Source organism: Podarcis cretensis (genome assembly GCF_951804945.1).
Source record: "Podarcis cretensis genome assembly, chromosome: 7".
NCBI lineage: Eukaryota > Metazoa > Chordata > Lepidosauria > Squamata > Lacertidae > Podarcis > Podarcis cretensis.
Genome location: NC_137176.1, coordinates 71,089,693 through 71,116,263, shown reverse-complemented (window position 1 = coordinate 71,116,263; position 26,571 = coordinate 71,089,693). Strand labels below are relative to the sequence as shown.

The window sequence follows — 26,571 nt, the reverse complement described above, 5'->3', positions numbered from 1 at the left end:
CCGTCTATTGCATGGGTTTTATTCTCAGGTGCAGTGTTCATTGAACATGTAGTGTAACTCCATGGGTTTCTATTACAAATCCTAAGCATACCTGTCACATCACTGTCCTATTTTAATATTTGCACAGTAGCTTCTTGTCACATGAGGGATAGAAAACATCATTTCCCCTTTGGTAAAACAGGCCCAGTCCAGGTTCCAATTTGGCCTTCAAGTCCATTCCCCACAAATCACCAGCCTAGTCTGTCACCCCAGGTATTATGTTAACAGGAGCCCAATCATGCTAAATACTATTGTCATGACAGAATTGCAGCAGACAAACAGCAGCAAAAGAAGATAAATGCTACCCTCAGTTTCTATCATTCAATCTCCAAGCAGTCTTTAAGGTCCTCACATCCTATTCAGTGTTCAAGAGGGTATTCAGTGAGTCTACTAACCCTCATAGCCTTCCAAGTACAGTGGTACCTCAGTCTACAAACAGCCCTGTTAACGAATGCTTCGGACAACAAACTCCGCAAAATTGGAAGTAAGTGTTCCGTTTAGCGAACTTTGCCCCGGAAGATGAACAGCAGCCAAACACCGGCGGCGGGAAAGCGTGCGCCTCTGTTAAAGAACACTTTGGTTTAAGAATGGACCTCTGGATTGGATTAAGTTCGTAACCCGAGGTACCACTGTACAACATGCAGGTTCTCAGTCCCACAAAGAGAGGAATCAGGCATGTGGGTCTGCCATTCATTCCAAAAATGAATTTAGCTTTTCACCAAATACAAGAACAGATTATTCCTTTTGCCCCAAACACTCACATTCTGCATAAAGGTGGCATAGGCTAGATTTTGCAGGACCCTTAAGAGTTGTTTCTTCCCAACCTAGCTTTGTGCCAAAGAACGTTTCAAGCACTACGAGTGCTAAGCATATGAGGTATAATGTTTTCCAAAACCACAAGTGATTGCTGCTCATTCCAGCAGCCTAGCATTTTCCACTCACACTTTTCTTCAAATCTGCAGCGCAGCCACATGAAAATCATCTTTGACGTTCACTAAACATTTTAAGATGGATTACAGTGCATCTGAGGAATTGGCCATTGGCGGGCACACTCTGCCCCTCTGTCTTCTAAATAACTATCCAAATTCCCATTCTAGGTTCTGAGTAGCTTAGACATATTCTACTGTAGGATGCCTCTGCCCCAAACTAAGTCAACACTGGGCACTTACCATGAATGTTCTTTCTTGTTTGGGTAAGTGAGTCTTCCAAGTGTTCCCCTATTTTGATGCATGGTCTGCCCAAACGGACAGCTTCAGATGTTGCCATCCTTTGATAGATACTTCTAGCAAGTGCCGAGTTTCCTCTAGCGTCGGAGGCTCCTCTTCTTTTCCAGGCTCCTTTCCTCTATAGCTGTAGTTGCATCAGTGCACTTTGTTTCTAGCTTTGTCAAGAGTGCAGGATATACCACTAACAGCTAATCAGTTGCTTCTTGTGCAGTTGGACTGTGACCCATTTATTTGATGCTTCATTCACCCTAAACAGGAAAGGACATTCAAAGTATGTGCCCAGCTTCCCTATCTAGGGAGTGCATTGGTAACTTTGAGGCTGGATTGTTGCAATGTACTCTATGTGGGACTGCTCCAAAAGCTCCAGCTAGGGCAGAACACAGCAGTTAAGACTGCTGATGGGGGCAGGCAGCCAATAGTATGTCACATCTCTGCTACCAGGCCAGGTCCAAGTGTCTACTACACCCTGAAAAACCTGGATCCAAGATACCATAAGGATTGCCTGACACCTTAATTTCAAACACTGAGATCGTCCAGAGGACTGTTGTTAGTTTTCTCCATATCACAGAGAACCCAACTGGCATCAACTAGAAGTCTCACATTTAGTGTTGCCAGTTCCATGCTATGGAACTGTTGGAGAAATTTAAAGGGGTTCCTAGACAGGATCCCTCCCTGAAACCCAACAGAAAAGGACGTAGGCTCCAACTGAAAAGATTGGCCTTTACTGAAATGCCAATGCAGATAGGGACAGCCTCAAAAATGAGGAGGCTGCAAAGAACCACATCCAAAGCAATGTTTCTTACACACCTCCAGAATACACATGTGATTTCATTTCACAAATCAAAGGATAACAGCAATCTTAGCAGTTGCAACCCAGTGTCATCATTCTGAACCAAGCAAAGTCATTTAGCTCTCCAGATCAGCTCTCATCAGATCATGTGATTACATAACAATGGTTTTTAATTTTGACTGATCTTCCAATTCATTAAATGCCTTCTAGTATCCTATTTCATCTACCTACAAAACAATTCAGGATTGATCACAATTGCCACGGCAATTTTCATGCATACAATGGCCACCATGGATTCTAAGAGTTTATTATTTTCAGTATGAATATTTGCTACAGACAGTACCTAAATGCAACTAGTTTTGTACTGGAAAAGGTAGGTAGCCACGGGCCTTTCCAGTTTAGCTAGGCCACAGACTCAAAAGTTGTATGAAATTATTATTTTATCCATCAGAAACCTCTTCCAGCAGAGATTCAGTAAGCATCTTCATACAAGTACATATTGTACACACACCCTAGTATTTTATGAGATGGCGGCATATAACCACTTTATATAAATGAACTACTTTTATATAAAGTACTTTTATAAATGAACAAACCCACTATTTCCAGGTTGAATACCACTCAGCTGGGGAAACGAATTTCAATACTGTGATTTAAGTCTTAGTTTACTAGTACTCATCTAGTTCATTACTGTGCCTTGACACTGATTCAGAAAATCCACTGTCTCATCTGGATTTGATGAAAAGGAGATAGAGCTGGGTGTTGCTTCAGTTCTCTGCATGACCTCAATGTAGAGGTGGTGAGAGGGAATGGCTTGCATTTAGGGCAAGGACTATGCAGTTGCTTTACAGCAGGACACCCCCCCCCCCCCAGATTTTGTTGCTGCACTAAATTTTATTTAAGAAAAGTTATGCACTGCTTCCTCTAACAAAAGAACTCTTAAAAGTCTTACAAAAGACAAATGCTCAGTACAAAATACCAATGAAAGCAAACATTAAAAACAAGTTACATGCTAATGCAACTTGCTAAAATTATATGCCAAGGTAGGCTTGCTGAAACCAAACTTTAGCAGTGCCAAAAACAATACAATTAATGGGCAGTGTCACACTAAATGATGAATTTATTGCAAGTGTGGTACAAACATTATTTGGCACTTGTGTGTGTGTGGGGGGGGGGAAGTGGCAATGTTGCATGCCGATAGTGTGTCACTTCTGTCAGCAATTACACTGCAGCACTCTGCAATAACTAGCTTCTGGACCAAACACAAAGAGGGTATTGCAGTAGTCCAGTCTTGAAGCTACCAATTCCCAGAGTACTGAGATCAAGCTGTTCCAATCCAGGAATGGCTGCAGCTGACAAAAGGTGTTCCAAGCCACCAAGGCCACTTGGATCTCCACTGACAAGGTAGGATCCAGAAAGCATTCCCAGACTGCAAACCTGTTTCTCCAGCGGGAGCACAACTTTCCAGGGAAGGCAGCCAGCCAGTTTCTCAGACATGGGAACCAGGCACTCACAGAGCATCCATTGTGCCAGGATTCGGCCTCAGCATCTGAGCAGAGGATTGGGAGTGATCATGCCAACTGTCCATCTCATTTCTCTGACCAGAGAGATGATACCTTCCCCCATTTCTTAGTGTCAGCTGTGGCAAGCCCAACCAGTTCCAAGGCTGCCTCTCTCAATGTCCCAAGCAAGCTAGCTATGTTTTTCACTGGGCATATTTGACTCTAGACCAGGATCTGCTAAGAAAAGATGTATTTTGGGATGTTCACTCTTATCAGGTGCTGTTCAACCTTCAAACAATGTAAGCATAAGAAAGATTAAGTTCTACTTGAAGGAAAAAAATCATTTTGTTTACTAGATTTGGAAAATCTGGTGTTGGACACAAAGTAGCACAGAAATATAGGTAGTCTTTTTTTCCTACAAGTTAATGTACAGTCGTACCTTGAAAGTCAAACGGAATCTGTTCCGAAAGTCCGTTCAACTTCCAAAATGATCGGAACCAAAGCGTGGCTTCTGATTGGCTGTAGGAAGCTCCTGCAGCCAATCAGAAGCCACACTGGACGTTCGGCTTCCGGAAATCATTCGAAAACCAGAACACTCATTTCCAGGTTTCGCTCGTTTGGGAGCCAAGGCATTTGAGATCCAAGGTACGACTGTACTAAAAATTAACAAAATTGAAAATATGTGCCAGATGGTTAGTGGGAGAGTTGTAACTTGGTAGTTACATGCAAAGCACTCTGTGCTCAACCAGAGACATCAATAGGTTGGGCAGGGCAAGACTCCTGTCTGAAACTCATCAGAGCTGCTGCCAGGGAGTTAAAAAATACAGAGCTAAGTAGACCAATAGTCTGACTTGGTACTTTCCTGTATTATAGATTCCCAGTGCCCTTTTATTCCACAACCAAAAACAATGGCAATAAAAGTGCTTTGGCTGACTACACAAGTTTTTCCTCTCTGAAAGGAAAAGGATTATAAATTTAGGTTTTTCTTAATTGAACATCTCAAGCAAGGATTTGAAACATCCCAGAGGCAGCTACAGCCTTCCTGGGTACATTGGAAAGAATAAAACACATATACAGTGGTACCTCGGGTTACATACGCTTCAGGTTACAGAAATATTACCTCGGGTTAAGAACTTTGCATCAGGATGAGAACAGAAATTGTGCAGCGGCGGCACAGCAGCAGCGGAAGGCCCCATTAGCTAAAGTGGTGCTTCAGGTTAAGAACAGTTTCAGGTTAAGAACGGACCTCCGGAACGAATTAAGTACGTAACCAGAGGTACCACTGTATAGATTTCAATTTGCTCGTATAACATGTGATCCACAACATTGAAAGATAAGCATTTCTGTGTCCTGAGGTTGCCTAGAGGTGGGGTTTAAAAGACAGACAAAATAAACAAATCCAATCAGCGTGGATTCTTTCAACCTGGTTCTTTCAAGTTTCTCATGATTTGCCACATCATTAATCTCAGTCCCAAAGTGTCCACTAGAGGTCATATTTTGCTTGTCTATTTGATTTGAAGGGGCTGAAGCCAACCACTAAACTCTGGGCCAAACTACAGGTTATTCCAGGACAGGAGATCTATGCCAGCTCTCTAGACATTTTTAAAAAAACACGCTGCGGTACAGTGAGGGGTGCATGTGCGTGTAGGCTGCCAATTACTTTAGAACAGCAACAGGTTGGGAAAGGTGTTTAACCTTTCTTCCTGTACTATTCAGCCTGCCCTGTTTGCTCCAGGAGGGAAAAGATACCTGTAAACAAATTATTATAGGTAGTGGATATGGGGAACCCACAAAGTAGAAGAATTTTAAAATAAGTCCCAAGTTCAAAATAAGCTTGAGGTACTACTGGCGCAGGAGACTCATAAAAACAAACAGCTTTAACTCAAAGGATCAAATCCTTGCTCTTCCTCCCTTCCCTGCTAAAACATTCTTAATCTTTCTGGGATCCTTCTTACTAAGCGAACAATATTATGTTTTCCAGTTTGAAATGTAGTGTGTCGTCTTGGTGCCAACCATGCTATGGCCCGTGTTAATCATTTACACTGTGACGCCCTAGAATAAAAAGACAATATCTTGTGACTGACATTTTAAGTGCAGCACAAACAACTTAAGGCTTACGTAGCCAGTGTTGCCTTGACTGAGTTCTTCCATCTGTCACCCCAGTCCAAGGCTTTTTGCGCAACACAATATTTTACCTTGCTATTCACTTTTATGATAAAATGGTGTCAAATAAACAAGGCTCTGTAACCAGTGTTAGAAACTGAGATATGAAAGCTAGGAGCTAAATGGCACCTTAAACCTAGGTTATGGGTGGAATGTCTAGGCGCACTTTTTTAATAACAAGAATACAAAGCTGAAAATGAATGAGCTGCAGCTAAAATATTATATAATAATAATAATAATAATAATAATAATAATAATAATAATAATTTACTATTGTTATTATACCCCGCCCATCTGGCTGAGTTTCCCCAGCCACTCTGGGCGGCTTCCAATCAAGTGTTAAAAACAATACAGCATTAAATATTAAAAACTTCCCTAAACAGGGCTGCCTTCAGGTGTCTTTTAAAGAGAAGATAGCTGCTTATTTCCTTCACATCTGAAGGGAGTGTATTCCACAGGGCGGGAGCCACTACCGAGAAGGCCCTCTGTCTGGTTCCCTCTAACCTCACTTCTCGCAATGAGGGAACCGTCAGAAGGCCCTCGGTGCTGGATCTCAGTGTCCAGGCTGAACGATGGGGGTGGAGACGCTCCTTCAGGTATATAGGACCGAGGCCGTTTTATGTTCCTTTTTCATATGGTCTAGTCCTTCCCTTCCCCACACGCCTAATATTCTTAAGAAGATCTCCAGTCTTCAGAGAGTAGCTGGAAGTGGGGAGGCAGGAAAAAAATCCTCCTTTCCTTCCACTCTGCAGATTTAATCTGAAATCTTAGGCACAGTACTGCGCCCAGAGCTCGAGCTAAGGCTCAAGCTAATGTCGCAAAATGCACCTAGAACAATGAGGGTTTTGAACGCTGTCTGTAACACACAGTTTTGCAAAGTTAAAGACATGGTACTCAGTGAAGTTTAACTTAGAGTAGACCCATAGAAATGAATGAATATGACCGTGTTAGATCCATGAGTTTTGGTGGGTCTACTCAGTAATTTGTGTGTTGGGACACAAGTCCCAATAAGCTAAATATCTAAAGTTGTTTCAAATAACAGCTGAGTATTTATTATATTCAGCTGTTGGCATGCATTCAAACAAAAAAGACAAGATACATGCTTTTCTCTCACACAGGTTCATTTCCTCATTAGAAATAGTAATGTATGAAGAAGCAGAATTAAAATTATCTCATTAGCAGGTCTTCTTCTCCTTCACTTCTCATTCTTAGCTTATTAGCTTGTCTAATAGTGGCCTCTCAAGGTTTTTCTGCATTTGCCCCTTAATGCGAACTTTTAAAAATTAATGTGGATTGACTGCATATCCAATTGGTGCCTATATAACTCATCTGAGCACAGTGTAGCCTTTGAGAAATTTCACTTAGCTTGCCAAACTGAAGACAGATCAAGTCACAATGCTTCAATTTTCAGCAAAAAGAAAGATACTGTGTGTACCCAAGTAATTCATCTAACTCTGAAAATCTGCTCTGATGGTTGTCACATTGAAGCATAGCTATAAGAAATATGAAATAAATAAAGAACGTGAAAAACAGTACAAAAAAATCGAATCAAACCAGGTTTCACATCCATTATAAAGAACATTCCCAAGAGACTACACATTGAATAAGATATTCCAACAAAAACCAGCCTCATAAAGAAAACGTATGAAACAAATGTTAGGAATAATCAATAAAGCCATATTTCATTGGGACGTACCATCCCTGTGATTAGCCTATCATATGAGTAATAAATGGCTGACAAATGGAGACAAAATCCATAGGTTTAGCTGTAACCCAAGATACCTTTAGTTTATATGTCAATTCCTCATAAATAAACAATACTTTATGGAACCAAATATTTATATAAAAACCTGAGGACTCCTTCCAGCCCTGTGATATGGCCAAACAAGCAGCTACTAATAGAATAAAATTAAAATTATACATCATATTAAGTTGTGTTATTCAGTTGAGTTACTAAAAGGACAAAGGAACTCAGACCTGCTGCCCATAGTGCTCCTGGTTGGAAGTTGTTTGGAAAAGTCCCCCCCCCCCCAAAAAAAAACCTATATAAAGACTGTAAAATAATTCAGCAGAAGTCAGTTTCCTCAGCCTCAATCAAGTCCAGCTGACCAATTAGCCGCTCCCAGGTCATGACTTTAAGAACAGCACAAGCAACTGGGAAGGGAGAAGAGGAATTAAGGGGAGGGGAAATATTTACTTGGGAATTCATGCTACTGGTTTTCAAGTGAGCAAAGATGGATGCGTGGGTGTGAAGGACACTTTGATAACAACCCACCGCACAAAAAGAAATCTGTGATGCTTATGTTCAAATCATGCAGTTTCTTCTTGCAACGTTTCCACAAATATGACTCAGACAAACGTTTCCAAGGCAAACCTTTCTACAACTGCAGAGTAATGTGCTAAGGTCCAAAGGCAGAAACACCTGTACACAGTTTTATGAAGGAACTTGCCCTTCACATGATCCACAGCGATGGAAATTTGAGCTAGAGCATTCAGGGACACAGGCTGGCCCTGGCACCTTGCCTGCTTTCCTAGCTAGCAAGTGCTGCGTCAGTATTTAGGAACTAACCTGAATACACAATGAGAAAACACACACTGTACCTATCCGACAAGTGCAGGTAGAGGATACTAGCAGGCACATATTAAGACAATTCTCAATACACTAGTGGCAATTAAACACTGTATAAAATAAGAAGCTTGAGGACAACAGATTCAGAGTTTGAGAAGGGAAATATGGAAGAGATAGCAAATAGTTATGGGCAGGCAAGTAACAATTACCAATAATTTCTAAGCTAGTTTCAGTGTATTTGCTAGAATTATTTTAGCCTTGTCCTTCTCTTACTTGAATGTTTCCCCTCATTGTTCTCCCTCCATCCTTCTAACTCCTGGATTAATTGAGCGTGTTCACATTTCTGTTCATTCAGCGACAGCTCACACAAATGCTTCTATCTTTGCTGCAACTCGGAGTGCCATTTTAAAAGAAGGAAGTGCCATTTAAAAGAAGGAAGTCTGCCACTGCAATTTCAACATACAGTGGTACCTTGGGTTATATACGCTTCAGGTTACATACGCTTCAGGTTACAGACTCCGCTAACCAAGAAATAGTACCTCGGGTTAAGAACTTTGCTTCAGGATGAGAACAGAAATCATGCTCTGGTGGTGGCAGCGGGAGGCCTCATTAGCTAAAGTGGTGCTTCAGGTTAAGAACAGTTTCAGGTTAAGAACGGACCTCCAGAACAAATTAAGTACTTTACCCGAGGTACCACTGTACTGAGGATGGGAGTGGCATTTCTCTTTTCACCTCTGCTTTCCTTCCCCACCAAAGGTTTTCGTCTTCTTCACACCATCAACCAATGGTGGGGTCCAGGACACCCGGTGCAATTTTTCTAGTTCCCTACCGTATTTCTTCTTCATCACGTTGCAGATAAAGCTGATTGTGTACACAGGGCCACCTTCCAAGTTTGATAGCCGTAGCTTTAACTGGCCAGATAAATGACTGCAGTCCTCTTTTCACTTTGAAACTATCTGCATCAACCTCATAAAATTCTCATGGACCTTGACTTTAACACATGACCAAAGGACATCGTCATGATATGTGGAAAGGGGAGGGGGGAGCAATATACTGAAGGAAAAGAGAAGAGGATCTAAGGCAGGAGAGAAAGAAAAACGAAGTAAAAACAAGCTCTGATGTACCCAGAACCTGTTTGGAAAGCATGTAAACTACTGTATATGCTTTCTCCCTAGTAACACTCTGTAGCATGACAACAAGTACCCAGACTGTGTCATTCTGGTGCAAATTGTTCTGCAACAGACTCCAAGGTTTTATTTAGAGTTAAAGGTCAGTTCTTAATTGCTTCTGCTTAAAAACAAAGCATGCATGCATCACATCACTAAATTAAGGCAGGAGGAGAACAAGTGCACCTGGGTGTGCAGCTAATCTGTGAGAAATACCTGAAACATTAAGTCCAAAACACTGCTTTTTTTTTTTGTCTGCAAGAGTAAACACAGTATAAGAAGAAAACAAAGTTTAGGATTACGGCTGCTAACACATTTACCAGGGAATAAAGTCTGTGGAACTTACTTCTGGGTAAACAGTACAATTGTACTGTAAGTACAGTATTTTTCGTCCCATAGGACGCTCCGTCCCATAGGACGCACCTAGTTTTTTTGGGGGGGGAAATAAAGGAAAAAATTTTTCCCTTTATTTCCCCCTCAAAAGCAGGCCGGGGAAACTGAACCAGGTCGGGGAACAGCGGGATGGCGGCGCTGCGCCTCCCTGCTGCCCCCCGAGCTTGTGGGGCTGGCCTATGTCTGTCCGGCGCACGAGGCGCTCTGCTTCAGGGCGCCCTGCCCACCGGGTGGCAGGCTGCTATCCGCAGCGTGGGGAGCCCTGTGGGGAACTCCCGCAGGGCTCCCCACGCTGCGGATTTGTTCCCGAAGTGCCGGGCACTCTGTTTTCAGGGCGCCCGACGCTCCGGAAAGCAGGCTGCTATCCGCAGCCTGGACATCCCTGCGGGACCTCTCGCAGGACTGCCTAGGCTGCGGATGTCTTCCTGAAGCCTGGAAAGCGAGAGGGGTCGGTGCGCATGACCACTCTCGCTCTCCAAGCTTCAGCGAAAGCCTGTATTCGCCCCATAGGACGCACCCAGATTTCCCCTTCATTTCTGGAGGGGGAAAAGTGCGTCCTATAGAGCGAAAAATACGGTATGCTTTCTAGTTAGAAGCTTGACAGGCATAGGCAAACTCGGCCCTCCAGATGTTTTGGGACTACAACTCCCATCATCCCTAGCTAACAGGACCAGTGGTCAGGGATGATGGGATTTGTAGTCCTAAAACATCTGGAGGGCTGAGTTTGCCTATGCCTGGTACAAGACTTAAGAGCTGGGGTTATAATAATTAGAAGCAGTGCATACTGTATACAACTTTTGAGTCACACTTAGCTGGTATGTAAAGCAAAAGTCCACTGCTACTCATACATATATGCTCTATTTATGTAGGTCTCATTCTTCACATGCCTCAAATCCTCTTCTCTCCTCACCAAGTACCAGGGAAGCTGATGCTAGCAGCTTATCTTATGTAACAGTCCTGCTCCCTCCCCTTATGGGCAAACCAAAGCAGGGTTTCAGATCCAGACTTGGGATATGACACAAAGGGTTTTGAATGTCGCACAAACATGACATGTTGTGCTTCCCTCAGAGCAGCTTCCTCTAAACTACCAAAATATTGTAAGTAAAAGGTAAAGGTAAAGGTACCCCTGCCCGTACGGGCCAGTCTTGACAGACTCTGGGGTTGTGCGCCCATCTCACTCAAGAGGCCGGGGGCCAGCGCTGTCCGGAGACACTTCCGGATCACGTGGCCAGCGTGACATCGCTGCTCTGGCGAGCCAGAGCCGCACACGGAAACGCCGTTTACCTTCCCGCTGGTAAGCGGTCCCTATTTATCTACTTGCACCCGGAGGTGCTTTCGAACTGCTAGGTTGGCAGGCGCTGGGACCGAGCAGCGGGAGCGCACCCCGCCGCAGGGATTCGAACCGCCGACCTTTCGATCGGCAAGCCCTAGGCGCTGCTAGCCTGGCACTGAACGGCTAGTGGAGAAACTCACTGCTTAGGCATTTGCTGGGGGTTCAGTTGACGATGCCAGAAAAACACTAAAAACATTAAGTATGCCATGTTTGATAAATTGCACTCTTTGATCAACAGGAAACATGCAGGCTAACTAAAAGGGCATCTGATTTGGCTTATGCATGCTGGCAATCAATATTAAGACATGACTCTGGAACAACATCAACATGGTCCATAAAGTCATGAATTTTAGCCTTGGTTCTGCCCCAGATCCATCATGGATTCATTAACTATCTCAGACAAGTCACCATCAGCCTTAATTTTTTTTTGTTAGGGAACAGGCTAAACTGGAGATTAAACAGGCGGGTTGTAAACAGAACTCCTGGCTTCTCACCACATAACCCTGTACAAATATTTCTATCTACTTTCTCTTGTTTTGCATCAGTCCCTGCTTCTGTGCACATGCGAATCTTGGCAAAGCATACTGAGTGCACATTTATCTGTGAAGCAGATGTATTTGCTTAGCAGGTAGACAACAGAACCATAGAATAATAGAACTGCAGAGTTAGAAGGGACTCCAAGGGTCATCTAGTCCAACCCCCTGCAGGAATCTTAGCTAAGACAGATGTCCACCCAACCTCTGCTTAAAACCCTCCCAGGAAGGATACTCCACTGCTCCTGAGGGAGTTCATTCCACCATCAAACAGCTCTTACTGTCAGAAAGTCCTTTCTGATGTTTAGTAGGAATCTCCTTTCTTGTAGCCTCCAGAGCAGGAGAAAACAAGCTTGCATCATGTAACAGTCCTTTAGATATTTGAAAATAGCTATAATATTTCTTCTGTGTCTCGTCTATTCCAGGCTAAACACACCCAACTTTCTTGACCGTTCCTCATAAAGCTTGGTTTCCAGACCTTTTTTCATCTTTGTGCTCTCCTCTGCATATGTTCCAGCTTGTCAATATGCTTCTTAAATTGTGGTGCCCAGAACGGGACTCAGTATTCCAGGTATGGTCTGACCAAGGCAGAATAGAGTGGTTCTATTACTTCCCTTGATCGGGACACTATACTTTTGCTGATGCAGCTTAGAATAGTATTACCTCTTTTTTTGCTGCTGCATCACACTGTTGACTCATGTTAAGCTTGTGGTCTATGAAGACTCCTAAATCCTTTCCACATGTACTACTGGCAGTCCAGGTGTCCCGCATCTTATATTCCTGCCCAAGTGCAGAACCTTACAATTGTCCCTACTGAAATTCATTCTGTTAGTTCTCCAATTTGTTAAGGTCATCTTGAATCCTGATTTATTTATTTTTCAGCATTGGCTGCCCCTCCCAGTTTGATGTCATATGCAAATTTGATAAGCATCCCCTCAATTCCTTCATCCAAGTCATAGAATCATAGAGTTGGAAGAGACCACAAGGGCCATCGAGTCCAACCCCATGCCAAGCAGGAAACACCATCAGAGCACTCCTGACATATGGTTGTCAAGCCTCTGCTTAAAGACCTCCAAAGAAGGAGACTCCACCACACTCCTTGGCAGCAAATTCCACTGTCAAACAGCTCTTACTGTCAGGAAGTTCTTCCTAATGTTTAGGTGGAATCTTCTTTCTTGTAGTTTGGAACCATTGCTCCGTGTCCGCTTCTCTGGAGCAGCAGAAAACAACCTTTCTCCCTCCTCTATGTGACATCCTTTTATATATTTGAACATGGCTATCATATCAAGTCATTTATAATTATTCTGTGTTTGAATCTGAATAAACACTGAAGTCTAGGATCTCTCTCACACACATACAATTTTGAGAACAGTTTTCTTATGTGGAACTATTTTTTACCATGCCTTAATTAAAATTTGATTGGGCTTCTGGGAGCAAGATAAAATTGCTTTGTCAACAGCCAGTCGGCCATTCATAATTTAAGAAGCTGGTGGTATCATTTGTTCAGTAATCAACATTAAACTTGGCAGTGAACAGTAACAGTCTCCATGCAATGTTTTTAAATGCTGCTCAAGGAAGGACCCTAGCTAGAGAAATCACAGAAAAGAAACAACAACAATGGTATAGTAATTATTGTTTTGCTACAAAACAAGCAAGAGACACTTTGCTAAGTGCTGTTTGATCCAGAACCAAAACCCAAAAGAGGAATGTCTTACCAGAAAGGATTAGCAAGGTATAAAACATACAAAATAGACAGGATGCACCAAGTAACAACTCCTAGAGTGTGGCATATCAACACTGAACTGGAACTGTGCATGTGAGTTGCTGGATTCTGGAAGGGGTCTGCTATCTAGACCCAGAAGAAGTCACATTTGCAACATGGGCCGATTTCCCCCCAACCTTAAGGAACAGATTTAATGGAGGGGCCAAGAGTGCGGGTAGGAAGAAGAGAAGGTGGGGAAATTACACTGGATAGCTAAAAGTTGTTGCACTAATGTTTAACTCCTTGACTGGATACTGCCCACTGTACTTACTCCCCCCACTGGGTGGTGGTGGTTGATAATAACTGAAATCACAGGTGGGGGGGGGGAGAGAGGAGATTTAACCCTTTCCTCCCGAGGATCGGTGTCTCATGACACCTAATGGCACGGTGGCTGTGTTTTTCACTAGCTGCAGCTTCCAGAATGTCCTTAACAAGCATACCCCATGTAGAATGCATTGCAGTAATCAAATCGAGAGGTTACTAGTGCATGGATTACTGAGGCCAGGCTCTCACGATCCAGTTAACAGTTGCAGAGGCAATCTGCATCTCAACTGACACTCCTTGACTTGAGGAAAAGCCTTATTGTTCTTTTTGGGAAGTGCAAACCCATCCAGAGCAAGCCATCTACCGAAAGCAATAAATTCTGCTTTCTTAATAGCTAATAATAATAATAATAATAATAGTAATTAGCTATTAAGAAAGCAGTTTAGGTCTCATCTCACCAAATACGGGGGCACTGTAATGCAGTGGTGAGGACTAAGCCCATTCAAAAACAGACGTGTGTATATAAGGGGCCCTAGTGCAGCTGTCAGGGACGCAGGTGGCGCTGTGGGTTAAAGCCTCAGCGCCTAGGACTTGCCGATCGAAAGGTCGGCGGTTCGAATCCCTGCGGCGGGGTGCGCTCCCGCTGCTCGGTCCCAGCGCCTGCCAACCTAGCAGTTCGAAAGCACCTCCGGGTGCAAGTAGATAAATAGGGACCGCTTACCAGCGGGAAGGTAAACGGCGTTTCCGTGTGCGGCTCTGGCTCTGGCTCTGGCTCTGGCTCTGGCCAGAGCAGCGATGTCACGCTGGCCACGTGACCCGGAAGTGTCTCCGGACAGCGCTGGCCCCTGGCCTCTTAAGTGAGATGGGCGCACAACCCCAGAGTCTGTCAAGACTGGCCCGTACGGGCAGGGGTACCTTTACCTTTTACCTTTAGTGCAGCTGTCAGGCAACCAAGAAAGAGCCAGCACAAACAAAAGTGTTAAGCAGATGCGAGATGTATTAGTTAAAATTCTTACTCTGGCAAAGGCTCTCTGGGTGGCCGAAGACAAGCCAGATTCACAACTAAGGGATGGATGGTACCACAGCACCCAATGAGTCCTGGGCTGAGACAGGATTCTAACAAACATTGCCCACAAGCAAATTTAACATTCATTGTGCTGGCTCTTTTCCTGATTGGAAAGACATTAACTACAAGTTTGATCTGAACTTAGTGCATAGAAGTATCATGTCAACTCACACTGTGTCATATTCAGCCAAAGCTGTGGATTCACATACATATTCATACTAGATGACAAGGCGTGATCACAGGAGCAGCACACTTGCACTGCAATTGACACGCTACCACACAGCTATCACACCCTTCATCGCTTCTCCTCTTAGGGGCTTACCTTTCTTTCTTTCTTGTTTCATATCAGAATGCCAAAATAAGTGCATATGCAGCTCGTAGTTCATATACTTTCTGTATAAAAAGCATGTACAGTCCTCCTGCTCACCAGCATAATTGAAAGGAAACCATGACTCATCTCCATTTTGCAGAAGTAAAATGAAGCCGAGTCCAGTGTTTCTCCTGATGTTTCTCTATAACTTTGTCAGATTATAATCCATGGTGTTTCAGATGTGTTTGTGGAAGGGGGTTATTGGTTTCTTTTTGGTTTTTTTGTTATGCATTGTGTGCTCTCATTTTGTATATGTATGTTGTAAACAACCCTGTGGTCTTTGAATGATAAAAAATAGAAACAAGAAGAAATACATTAGCAGAAAAATGAATCCACCTAAGTACAGTGGTATCTCGGGTTAAGTACTTAATTCATTCCGGAGGTCCGTACTTAACCTGAAACTGTTCTTAACCTGAAGCACCACTTTAGCTAATGGGGCCTCTTGCTGCTGCAGCGCCGCCGGAGCACGATTTCTGTTCTCATCCTGAAGCAAAGTTCTTAACCCGAGGTACTATTTCTGGGTTAGCAGAGTCTGTAACCTGAAGCGTATGTAACCTGAAGCATATGTAACCTGAGGTACCACTGTACAATCATAGGACAGATAAAAGAGCCACACATTTTCCACCGTGGAATCCAATAACATTTCTTATCCAGACAAAACAGCTACATCTTACTTAATACCACACTAATAGCCAAACAGGAATGAATCCTTATTATGAGCAATGGTAGTGGCAATGAATAGGGATTTAAGAAACTCACACCGTAGTCATATGTGTAACATATGGACAGGACTTGTGGCACAAACCTAGCCATGTTTACTCAGAAGGAAGTATCACTGAACCTACTTCAAAAGCAACACTTTGCATCTCTTCATTTAGGTGTGTCAGACGTTGGGGGCACCTAATTCTGCATTGAAAACTACAGGCAAGAACAAGGCACGTAGACCAGAATGATAGAAAGCACTGAAATGTTTGTTCAGATATATTAAGATCAAAGAGAAACAAATGTAAACAGTAATAATTTACGGTTAACACTGCAATCTGAACTCTTCTTAAAGCCAGCATAAACAAAAACTGAACTCTGTTTTGGATTCTATGTATTACAGCAAACAAAGAACAGAAAGGAGGGCAGGAATACCTGAGATTAAACAGGCTGCTACAACTTTTTCCACAGAATATGGCAAAACATGCTAGATATTCAGAGCAGCATGAAGTGGGTGGGCTGTGATGTCCATAAAAACTGACATGGATAGTTAGCTAAGATTTTTTCCAGAACAACTTGGCTCAGCCAGGAGCTGCACAACAGAATATCCACACTGAGGCTAAGAAAGGGAATTAGGTAGGCTAAGCTCAGAAGCGAAGTCGTCTGCTACTCCTGTTAGCTGTATTATACCTTCGTTGCTACTGATAGTACTATTTATGGCTCGCTCACCTTGCAACTCTACAGCCATCCCCACCTGAGCAGAGACAGGTCTTTCATGCAATCCCTAATGTTGATGTTTTCCCTATTCCTTCTGATACAGGAAGAAAGCCAAAGCCAATGTGGTGGAATGGTTAGAGTGTCAGACAATGACCTGGGAGACCAGGGTTCAAATCCCCACTCAGATATGAAGTTCAATGGGTAGCCTTGAACTAGTTACTATCTCTCAGCCTAACCTACCTCACAGGGTTGTTGTGAGGATTAAATGGAAAGGGAATATATGTCACCTAGAGCTCCTTGAAGGAAAAGCTGGTATATAAATTTCACAAACAAACAAATAAAAGAACAGAATTTGGTTCCCTGCCTCCCAAGCCTTACCAGAAAATTTCAGGTCTTAAAATTCTCAGTTCAGAAGTCTCAATTGCCAAGCTGCTTAAACAAATTATCACTCTCTTCCTCAAATAGGTGAACAGTAAACAGTGCCCAGTCCTAAGCAGGTTCTAGACAGGCAACAAAAGAGTTGTCTGGCACCTGAAAGATTACCAAGTTCATTGTGGCCCATGAAAGTTTATGCTGCAGTAACTCAAAGTGCCACAAAACTCTTGTTAGTTTAGGAAAAACAGGAGTTTTGTGTCACCTTGGCTTATTGTAGCATAAACTTTCATGGGCTACAGTGAGCTTGATAAGTGCCAAAGGATTAAAAACAAAGAAATAAATCTGTTGTCTCTGATGCTGCTTAAAAGCTACACTCAGTTGCCTAGCTACTGGTTCCCTGTGGAACAATATTACCACCCACATTCATGGTTACTTCCTGTTATATACATATCTTATCTGTATAAGAGGATGGAGCCGAATGGGGAGGGTTAAAAAATAAAATGAAATTCTTGCATGCCACTTTTACCACCAGCTGTCTTAGTTGCTAAGCACAAGATCCCTGCAGCCCACCTCGCCTCTCCCACAGGGATCCGGAGAAGGGGAGGGGAGGAGGGGCGGGGGCGGGAAGAGACGTGACACTGACTCAGCCAGCAACTGGGACTTACCCGAAGGCTGCGCCGGGACACGCTGCCGGGTTTGTGTACACGCCGAGACGACTTTGCCTCCACGCTGCTGGGCAGCCGCTGATCACGCGCAGCCGCCGCCCGCCCATTGGCCAGGGCCTCACACACCTTTGCAGGCGATTGGCCGCTCCCGGCGCCCGCCTTTGCTCGCGCTGCGCTGGGGAGCCGCCACCTGAATGAGGAGCTGCCTGCGAACAAAAAGACAGAGAAGGCCCGGGGCGGGGAGGGAACTTGTCAACAGCTGCAGCCTCGCTGGTTCAGCATCAGGGCTGCAGCCTGACAGGGCGGGTGGGGGAGAGAGAGGCGCCTTCCATCGGGGGTCATGCTGAATTTTGGAGTGTCTCCTTTCCAGCTTGCTGTAAGTAGATCTATCCGTCCATTGCAAGAGTCATTTGGAGCGGTGGAGTGGATTGGGGGGCGGGGACCAAGCTTTCAGCTGGGAAAAAGTGCTTTTGGCGGAGAAGGGAAAGATGCGATTTCTGTTAAGAGATGGAAAAAGAGTATTTGTTCAAAAGGGCAGCGCAGAGAGAGATCCGGCCAGCTTGAGGTGTGTCTCGGTCAGAGGCTTTTAAGAAGCGAAAGACCTGTTGGGGAGGAAGGAAATGGGGCTTAGTGGAACCTTTTTTTTGCAAGGGTGTGTGTGTTGTGAAAACGAATATTTGGCTGATAAACGGGTGTGTAAGGACTGGGGTGCAGTGCATAAATGTTGCTACGCAACACATTTGGATATACAGTATATATTTGAGTTTGAAGGGGGGGTTTGGGGGGGCGGGGGAGGCGAAGCTCTTGGAAACTGCCTGGAGGGGAGCATGGCTATAGGGGAGCACCTGGTGCGGCCCTCTTCGAGGGGGAACTTTTTGGTATGATTCTATGGTGAGAATCCTGTATTGCAGCAGGGGGCTGGACTAGACGACCCTGGGGTCCCTTGCAACTCAATGAAAGGCAACTCTTAAAAGTGATTTGCGTGAAAAGCATAAAGCGGGCGGCGGAGGGGAGAGATTGAAAGAGGCTTAAAGGCTGCCGAGGAAGGACAACTATTGTGGAATTACCCGGGAAAGAAGAGATCGGGAAAGAAGCTGGTAGAAAGTAACCCCGCGTGTGGAGAGAGATGAGGGAGGTCGGGAAATGAAGAGGCGGCATGTGAGGGCGGAGGAGGCAGGCAGCTCGCTTAGAGAGCCCCAAAGCGAGGAAGGGACGAAGCCAACAAACGAAGAGGGCGCGAGTGAGACCCAATGTGTGGGTGACGGGGGGCTCGGGGAAGCGGTTTGGGGGGCGCCGCCGCCGCCAGGACTTGGGGGCGAGCCCGGCCCCGGGGTGGGTCATGGTATGACTGGAGGAAAGCGGGAAGAGGCCGGGCGAGGGCGAGCCGCATTCCCTGAGCGGGCGAGGCGGGCCTTCCAGAATAAAATGAGGGCGCCGACCGCTCGCCCCACATTCCTCCGGGAGAGGCTCCCGCTTGGCGGTGTGCATTCGCCCCTTTCCTTCCGCCTCCTTCTCTAGCAGACGAGCCTGGGCGGGAACTTCTCTCCCCCCCCCGGCAATTTGCAGGCGGAAGCCGCTTTCTGTTCCCAGCAGAGCGCGTTGGATTCGGGGGCGCCGCGCAAGGCTAGTGCTGCGGCCTCGAGGGCTTGGCTTTTCTGTGTGTGCGCGGCTTATTGACGTCCATCAGGTATCAGGAGGAGGAAGCAAACATTCGCCCGGCTGCTGGTGCCTCTGGGGGAGCGGGCCAGGCCTGCCCAAACCCACGCGCAGGAAACGGGGGGGTGGGGGCCTCCCAGAAAAAAATGTGCGTTTACAGAAACCTCAAGGACCGGTGGGGTGGAAGGGTTGGGGCGCTGAGTTCAAGGCTCGCCCCCGCGCGGGAGATACAAGGGGACGAGCATCATCAGCTTTTCCAAGCAGCAGCAGCAGCAGCAGGCGAGATCTCTTCCGGCACGCACAGATGCTCGCCTCTGCTCCTTTCGCCTCCAGGCGTGGGAGGGGGAGAGTGGGCGCGGCCTGCGAGAGCTCGAGCCGCCCCTCCCTTCCCTGTCTCTCGCATTCTAGAACGCGCGGCAAGGAAGTAGGGGAAAGGTCGCCGAGCGGCAATTCCCAGCCCTCGTTCCCCGAGCGCCGAGCAGCAGCCGCTGATCACGCTTTGTTCACATGTCCCCGCCCACTGAGCCTACACTCTCTCTTGGGTGGGGGAGGTAGCGGCCGGCCAATCGTCTCCCGCGGCGCCCGACGTTGGCGGCCAATAGGCGGCGGGCAGGGCGGTCCTTCAGGAAGCGAGTGCGTGCTGTTTGGAATGGGCGGGCGGGGCGCGTGAGTCACCGGCGGAGGCTCTCTGAGGTGAAGGTGGCTCGGCTCCAAGATCCGGCTGCCGGCGAGGATCTCCCTGCCCCCGCCTTCCTTAGGCCTTGTAGTCGCCGAGCGGCGGATGTAGCCATTCCCTTTCGGCGCTCGGACCTCTGCGCCTGGATGGCGGCCTTGCAGCGCGCGCTTCAAAGCAGGGAGTGCCGCCGAAGGCAGGCATTGGCGGGTTGGCCAATTTCATGGGAAAGAGATCTTATGCACGGGGCTCTAATAAAGGCGGGTAAAAAGTGCTGCACATAAATTCAAAACGCATCCTTCAGACCTCTGGCTGGGCGCAACGGAAAGGGGGTTTTCCGCACGCAGGAAACGAGCAAGGAATTTGAGGGGTGGGGTGGGTGTGGTTTTTTTTTGGGGGGGGGGAGCAAGTTGTTCACAGGAATCCCCAAGCCACAACTTAAGAGCCCTCGCTTGGAGCACCTCAGGATAGCCAAGCTGAAGCCCTACAGAAACAGGACTTGGTTTTAATTCCCATGTGTAGGCCACACGTTTTTGAGAGAAGCACAGCTCCCTTGTTGTGTTAGTAATGGAATGAATTAAGCACAAAGCAAGTACTTAAAAACACAAGGCTGTGTCCCATAAAACACAATAGTAGCAATAAAGGAACCTTTAAGGCTGAAGTCAGTGCATGTTTGCCTGGGGGTATGTGCCACCAAACTCCAGTGACAAATGACTTTCCGAGCATGCTTGTATAGGATTGTGCTTTGGAATAGCAAAGGTACACCATAAAAATAATGAAATAAGAGTGTAGTAGTAAGTATCCCTGCCTGTCACGCAGGAGACCCAAGGTTCAGTTCCCTGATGGGAAGACTCAGTTTTTGAAACTTGTTTTAACACTTGAGATAGCTTGGTTGCTGGAGCATAAGACTCTTAATCTTAGGGTCATGGGTTCATGCCCCATGTTGGGTGCAGGAGGTTTGAACTAGATTATGCTAGTGGTCCCTTTCAACTACAATTCTGCGGAAATGGCATAGGACATCACATAGATGTCTATAGAATGAACTGGGAAACATTTTAAGTATTTCTACATAACCTTGCAGACTGATCTGAATCCAATTGGACTGAAGTACTTTGACATAAACTGTTTTGATCGAATGAGATACATTGGTTTAACTATAAGCTTAATTGTTTTGTGGACTGAGTTTCATTGAGGTCAATAAGATTTCATTACGCTTGGCTGATTACAGTTTTCATGGTATCCAACCTAGGAATAAATACTCCATTCAAAGGAGGGCTATAGGAAAAAGGAGAGGCTCTTAAAAATACTGGAGTTACTACATATAATCTGGTTTTTTAAATATTTGATGAACATATAAGCTTATATTTGCTGTTTGATACTGAAAAGCACCCTCTCTTTTTCATAGCAGGAAGGAATGGAGGTGATAACTGAAAAGCGGCACATTAGGAGTGATTTTGAAGCAGTAGAAGCTTTAATGTCCATGAGCTGCAGTTGGAAATCAGACTTGAAGAAGTACGTTGAACTGAGACCAATAACACCAGCATCAGATACATCTGAAGAAATTGAGGACAACCTGCTACTTGCTACTGACTTTCAAATATCAGCCTTTGTAAGCTTTATTCAATTATTATAAATTTCTTATTTACAACTAAGTCCTGTGCATGCTCCTTCAGAAGGAAATTTACTCCATTTATTGGCACTTGCTCTGAAGTAAGCATGTGTAGAATTGCAGCCTGAAGTTCATAGATCATGCTAATTAGTTGTGCTGCATAGAGAGCTAATTGCACCATGTTTTTATTCTTCCAGTGCTTGACTCCGCCCTACAGCCCTTCTGACCTTGAAATGGCTCAGGCAGTCCATCCCATTGCACCAGCGCCACCTACTGTCAAGAGCAAGTCACTTGTTGACACTTCTGAGCAGGGCGCTCCAACAGCTTTTAAGAAGACTGAAAAAGTTTCAGAATCGAGAATGCTGAAAGCACAGGCGACAAGTGTCATTCGCCATACAGCCGATGCTCAGCTTTGCAGTCACAGAACCTGTCCAGCAAGAACAGACAGCATTTTGAGGTGTTGGGATGATTACACAAGGGAAGCAAGGCAAGAAGGCAATGCAAAACCGAAACAAAATCCATCTTGTGAAAGCGTGCCACTGGCTGCTGCAGTGTCTGGAGATAAGCGGCCCGATGTGAAAGAAGAGAAACATTCAGTGTTGGCAGTCAGTCCAGTGCCTTTCATGCAGACCACACTCGGTAGTCCTCTGCCTGTGCCTGGTTCAGCACAACGCTCTTCCCTGGTAGTTCCCACATCTCCTGTGCAAGCAGGGGGAGTCCCTCCTGTGCCATTGGTTTGCCAGATGGTTCCGCTGTCTGCTAACAACTCTGTTGTGACAGCTGTAGTACCCAACACTCCCTGCAGTCAATTGTCACCAAACCTTTGTCAGCCTATGGTGTTCATGGGAGCCCAAGTTCCCAAAGGAGCTGTTATGTTTGTTGTTCCACAGACTGTTGTTCAGAATCCAAAAGCACCTGTGATCAGTCCCAATGGCACCAGGCTCTCACCTATCGCTCCTGCTCCAGGTTTTGCTCCTGCTTCAACAAAAATCACTCCATCCATTGACTCTTTAAGAATAAGAAGCCATGTGTGCAGCTATCCAGGATGTGGAAAAACATATTTCAAGAGTTCCCATTTGAAAGCACATGTTAGAACACACACAGGTAAATTTTGCTTGAGAAGTTGGAAATTGTTTTGTTTGTGTGTGTCTGCATGTCATTCATGTAATACTGAGGTTTCTCTTTTACTGAGTTTTGTATTGTGGAAAACATAACAGGAAACCCAAAGTTTTCCTCCACATTATTTCACTTGCATAGGAATTTTTCACTAATAGCGCAGTCCTATGCATATTGAGTTTAGTGGGCTATTTCTCCCTGATATATATGTATAGGACTGCAATCTTAGCAAAGGCTATTGCATTTTTATCTCACTGCTGCGGTCTAAGCATATGTTTCATTCTGTCACTGTTTTGCTGTTTTAGAATGGCTAGTGAGTCTAATAGTGGTACAGTAAAGCTAAATATAGTAAAAGAGAGGTATTATGTAATTATGCACAAATGCAATCATGCCCAAACATTTCAGTAATATTTTGGAGCCTGGCAATTTCCAAATCCAATATTTTGCATAATCACACTTTCATGAAGGTAGGTTTTGAGACCTCAGATTATTTGTGTAAATTTAACCTTACTGCAATATAAAACTAATGCTTTATTTGATGGTTTGAATGCCAATCTTCAATAGTAGTTGTCTGCCCATGTACTTTGGATAATAACGTTGATGGTCTAGGGATTCCTCTAGGTTTGTGATTGGAAGTCTGAAAGCTTAATTTGAAGTACTGTATGCTTTTTGAAAAATGGCTGTACAGGTTGTAGAATTACAAAGACAGTGATTCTATAAGGTTTTGTCTGGTCTGTGTTGACAGGGACGCAGGTGGCGCTGTGGGTTAAAGCCTCAGCGCCTAGGGCTTGCCGATCGAAAGGTCGGCGGTTCAAATCCCTGCGGCGGGGTGCGCTCCCGCTGCTCGGTCCCAGCGCCTGCCAACCTAGCAGTTCGAAAGCACCTCCGGGTGCAAGTAGATAAATAGGGACCGCTTACCAGCGGGAAGGTAAACGGCGTTTCTGTGTGTGGCTCTGGCTCTGGCCAGAGCAGCGATTTCACGCTGGCCACGTGACCCGGAAGTGTCTCCGGACAGCGCTGGCCCCTGGCCTCTTAAGTGAGATGGGCGCACAACCCCAGAGTCTGTCAAGACTGGCCCGTACGGGCAGGGGTACCTTTACCTTTTATGCTTTTTGAAAAATGGCTGTACAGGTTGTAGAATTACAAAGACAGTGATTCTATAAGGTTTTGTCTGGTCTGTGTTGACAGCGCAGATGAGGATTTTTCTTGGAATACGTCTTGTTCTATTTCTTGAAAATGGGTGCAACAAAAACTGTATATTCTGTTGGTAAATAAATGCTCTGTTTCTACCATTTTGTATTTTAGGAGAGAAGCCATTCAGCTGTAGTTGGAAGGGCTGTGATAGGAGATTTGCACGTTCTGATGAACTGTCTCGCCATCGCAGAACACACACAGGAGAGAAAAAATTTGCCTGTCCAATGTGTAATCGCCGATTCATGAGGAGTGACCACTTAACAAAGCATGCACGTCGCCACTTGTCAGCCAAGAAGTTACCAAACTGGCAGATGGAATTGAGCAAATTAAATGATATTATTGTACCTCCTGCTTCTGATCTTGCACAGTGAAATAACACCAACTGACAATACTGTTAACTAACTACTGTCACTGTGGTTGGAGGTTCATGGTGACACAAAACAGCTTGCACAAAATGTCTGTGGTTCTGCACTGTCATCCTTTGATGGTGCAAGAACAGACGGAGAGGCAATGGCTGGCTGTACTTCTGAGAGCAGCAGTGACCAGAAGGGCTGGAGGTTTCCTTTGTACTTGGAGAAGTGGAAGTGTCAATGCCAGCATAAGAATGTGGCTTTAAACATGTGGAAAACTATTCAGCTGCTCAATGCATCAGCTAGGTTTAAGCCAGAGTTATGCAGGTGCTCTGAAGAGGTGTTGTAAACAAAATACATAAGAATACCAGTTTATGGAATCAGGGATGACCTGTTTATAGCAGAGTGCTGTAATTTCCTTTTGGTTTATTCTCTGAGGCCCAATTATGAAAGATGGAATTCCACTAGTGTACCTCCATATCTTAGCATATAAACTATAGCTGTTCCAAACAACTGTTAAGTGAGAGATGCCGTATTGTTCCAGTTGATCTGTTCAATTATTACTACAAGCAAGTCCAATAGTATTTTTACTATACCCTTAGAAAACAACATGATTAGCTGTACCAGCATCTTTGAATATTTCTGCTTTTAAGTTGTGTATTGTTTCCTGTATACCTATACAGTTCTATACCACTGAATTTTTCAAAACCTTGATACAGTGCACTTTGTTTAAAATATAATCCTTAAAGAGTAAACTACGCAGCTTGTATTCAGAAGGAAGGACAAAGGTTGTACGGTATGCTACTTTCTGAAAAGTTACTCTGGAGGATAGTTTATGATAGAAGTATATAAGTTGCTTTTATATATTGAAAGTATAGTTTAAAATTGATTAAAATCAGTAAAATGGGGGTTGTGTAGGAAATGGAAAGAGTAAAGACACCAGCCCCAAATGCCAGGATTATCCAAGCATTTTTCTGCTTTATATTGTACCATACTGAAGAAAAGTGAACTATTGGAGAATGGTGTAATATCTATTTTGTGACTACTTAAAATTTTTTGCACAATATTTCTTATAATGTACTTTATACCTTGTTTACAATAAAGATACAGTTTTCTTTAATATAAAATGTGTGTTCTCACTTAATTTTCCAAGCAAATGAAAAAATTAACATTAAAACCTAAATGCAACACTCATTAAAACATATGTGACCTTTTCTAAAGGCACCCCCCACACACAATCATGCAGTGTATAAATGTTAAGATTTTTTTTTTTTTAAGATTATCTAGAGCAGTGTTTCTGAAACTTGAGTTGCCAGCTCCTTTTGGACTACAATTCCCATCATCCCTGACCACTGGTCTGCTAGCTAGCAATGATGGGAGTTGCAGTCCAAAAACAGCTAGACACACAGGTTTAGGAAACACTGATCCTAGAGCATGGTACTGTGCATCAAAATTTGTAAGTCCATATATGTTCCCTTCAGTAAGTGCCTGTAGACATAAACTCTGAGTCTTAAAAATAATGTTATATATTCGCATCCATACCATGGACCCCAACCTGAAAAATCTTATTTGCAGCATGGTTGATTAAGCCTGCCTGATTACATGCAGGTACCTCTATGACACTCCTCCCACCCACACCTTTGCTGGTCCCTTTAAATTTTGATTTGTTGAAAAACAAGGGGGAAATCCATATTTCATATTTCTGATTGCTGGAGTGGGAGGTTGTCCCTTGCTCTTTCTTACATTAAAAGCTTTGTGTGTGTATTCTTGCTTGTAATTTTTTAAAAGAACGTTAGCAGCTTCACACTGGCCAGCAGGCCTGTTTAGAGGGGAAAGGCAGCTGGGTACACTTGCCCTGGGCCTCGGAGGGCTAAGCTGGTCAGTGGGGGTGCCTGCCAGACTTAGGCTGTCATGCCAAGAACACCCCGTGCCTCCCAGATGCCCTTGGGCCTCAGATAAGCTATGCACAGGCCTACTAGCCAGCTTAGCTTTATTATGCTTGTGTTTGTCCTTCAATAGGCATTTCAAGGTGACTGTAGAGATCTGAAGTGCTCTGGATGGATCTTTCCAAGCTAAACAGCATATATATTTTTTAAAAATAAAAGTTAAATGAACCCTTTGGTTTCTAAAAATAAAATAAGATACTGCTGCACTACTTTAGCATCATACCAGCATCAGCAGCATCATGAATTCAGAGCTCTTAAGTGTTCCACAGATCATGTTCTGGACATCCTTACCTCTTTCAAAGCCCATGGGCCTAAAGAAACAGACAGGACACCATAGAGATAGAGAGTATAGTGGTACCTCAGGTTAAGAACTTAATTCGTTCTGGAGGTCT

The 26,571-nt window shown here is 44.6% G+C and overlaps 1 protein-coding gene and 2 long non-coding RNA genes across 8 annotated transcripts in view; 2 read left to right on the top strand and 1 right to left on the bottom strand.

Moving 5' to 3' along the window:
• Positions 1–26,571, top strand: part of LOC307220788 — an 88,764-nt gene that overhangs the window by 50,247 nt on the left and 11,946 nt on the right. The gene's annotated exons all lie outside the window — the stretch shown is intronic.
• Positions 4–17,850, bottom strand: LOC307220793. The gene is made up of 2 exons (XR_013841103.1): positions 17,636–17,850; positions 4–1,513 (listed from the first exon to the last, which is right to left on the bottom strand). It is a non-coding gene; the product is annotated as an uncharacterized lncRNA (long non-coding RNA).
• KLF10 (KLF transcription factor 10) lies at positions 17,860–25,360 on the top strand. 6 transcript variants are annotated; one of them, XM_079984831.1, is made up of 4 exons: positions 17,860–18,011; positions 21,373–21,573; positions 21,771–22,677; positions 23,995–25,360. In XM_079984831.1, exons 1-4 carry the CDS (start codon positions 17,976–17,978, stop codon positions 24,252–24,254), a joined length of 1,404 nt encoding a protein of 467 aa, XP_079840957.1. In that variant the 5' UTR covers positions 17,860–17,975; the 3' UTR covers positions 24,255–25,360. The 6 variants fall into 6 exon arrangements, with proteins under 6 accessions (XP_079840957.1, XP_079840956.1, XP_079840959.1 ...); XM_079984830.1 differs by having other exon boundaries at positions 21,370–21,573; XM_079984833.1 differs by lacking the exon at positions 17,860–18,011 and adding an exon at positions 18,021–18,200.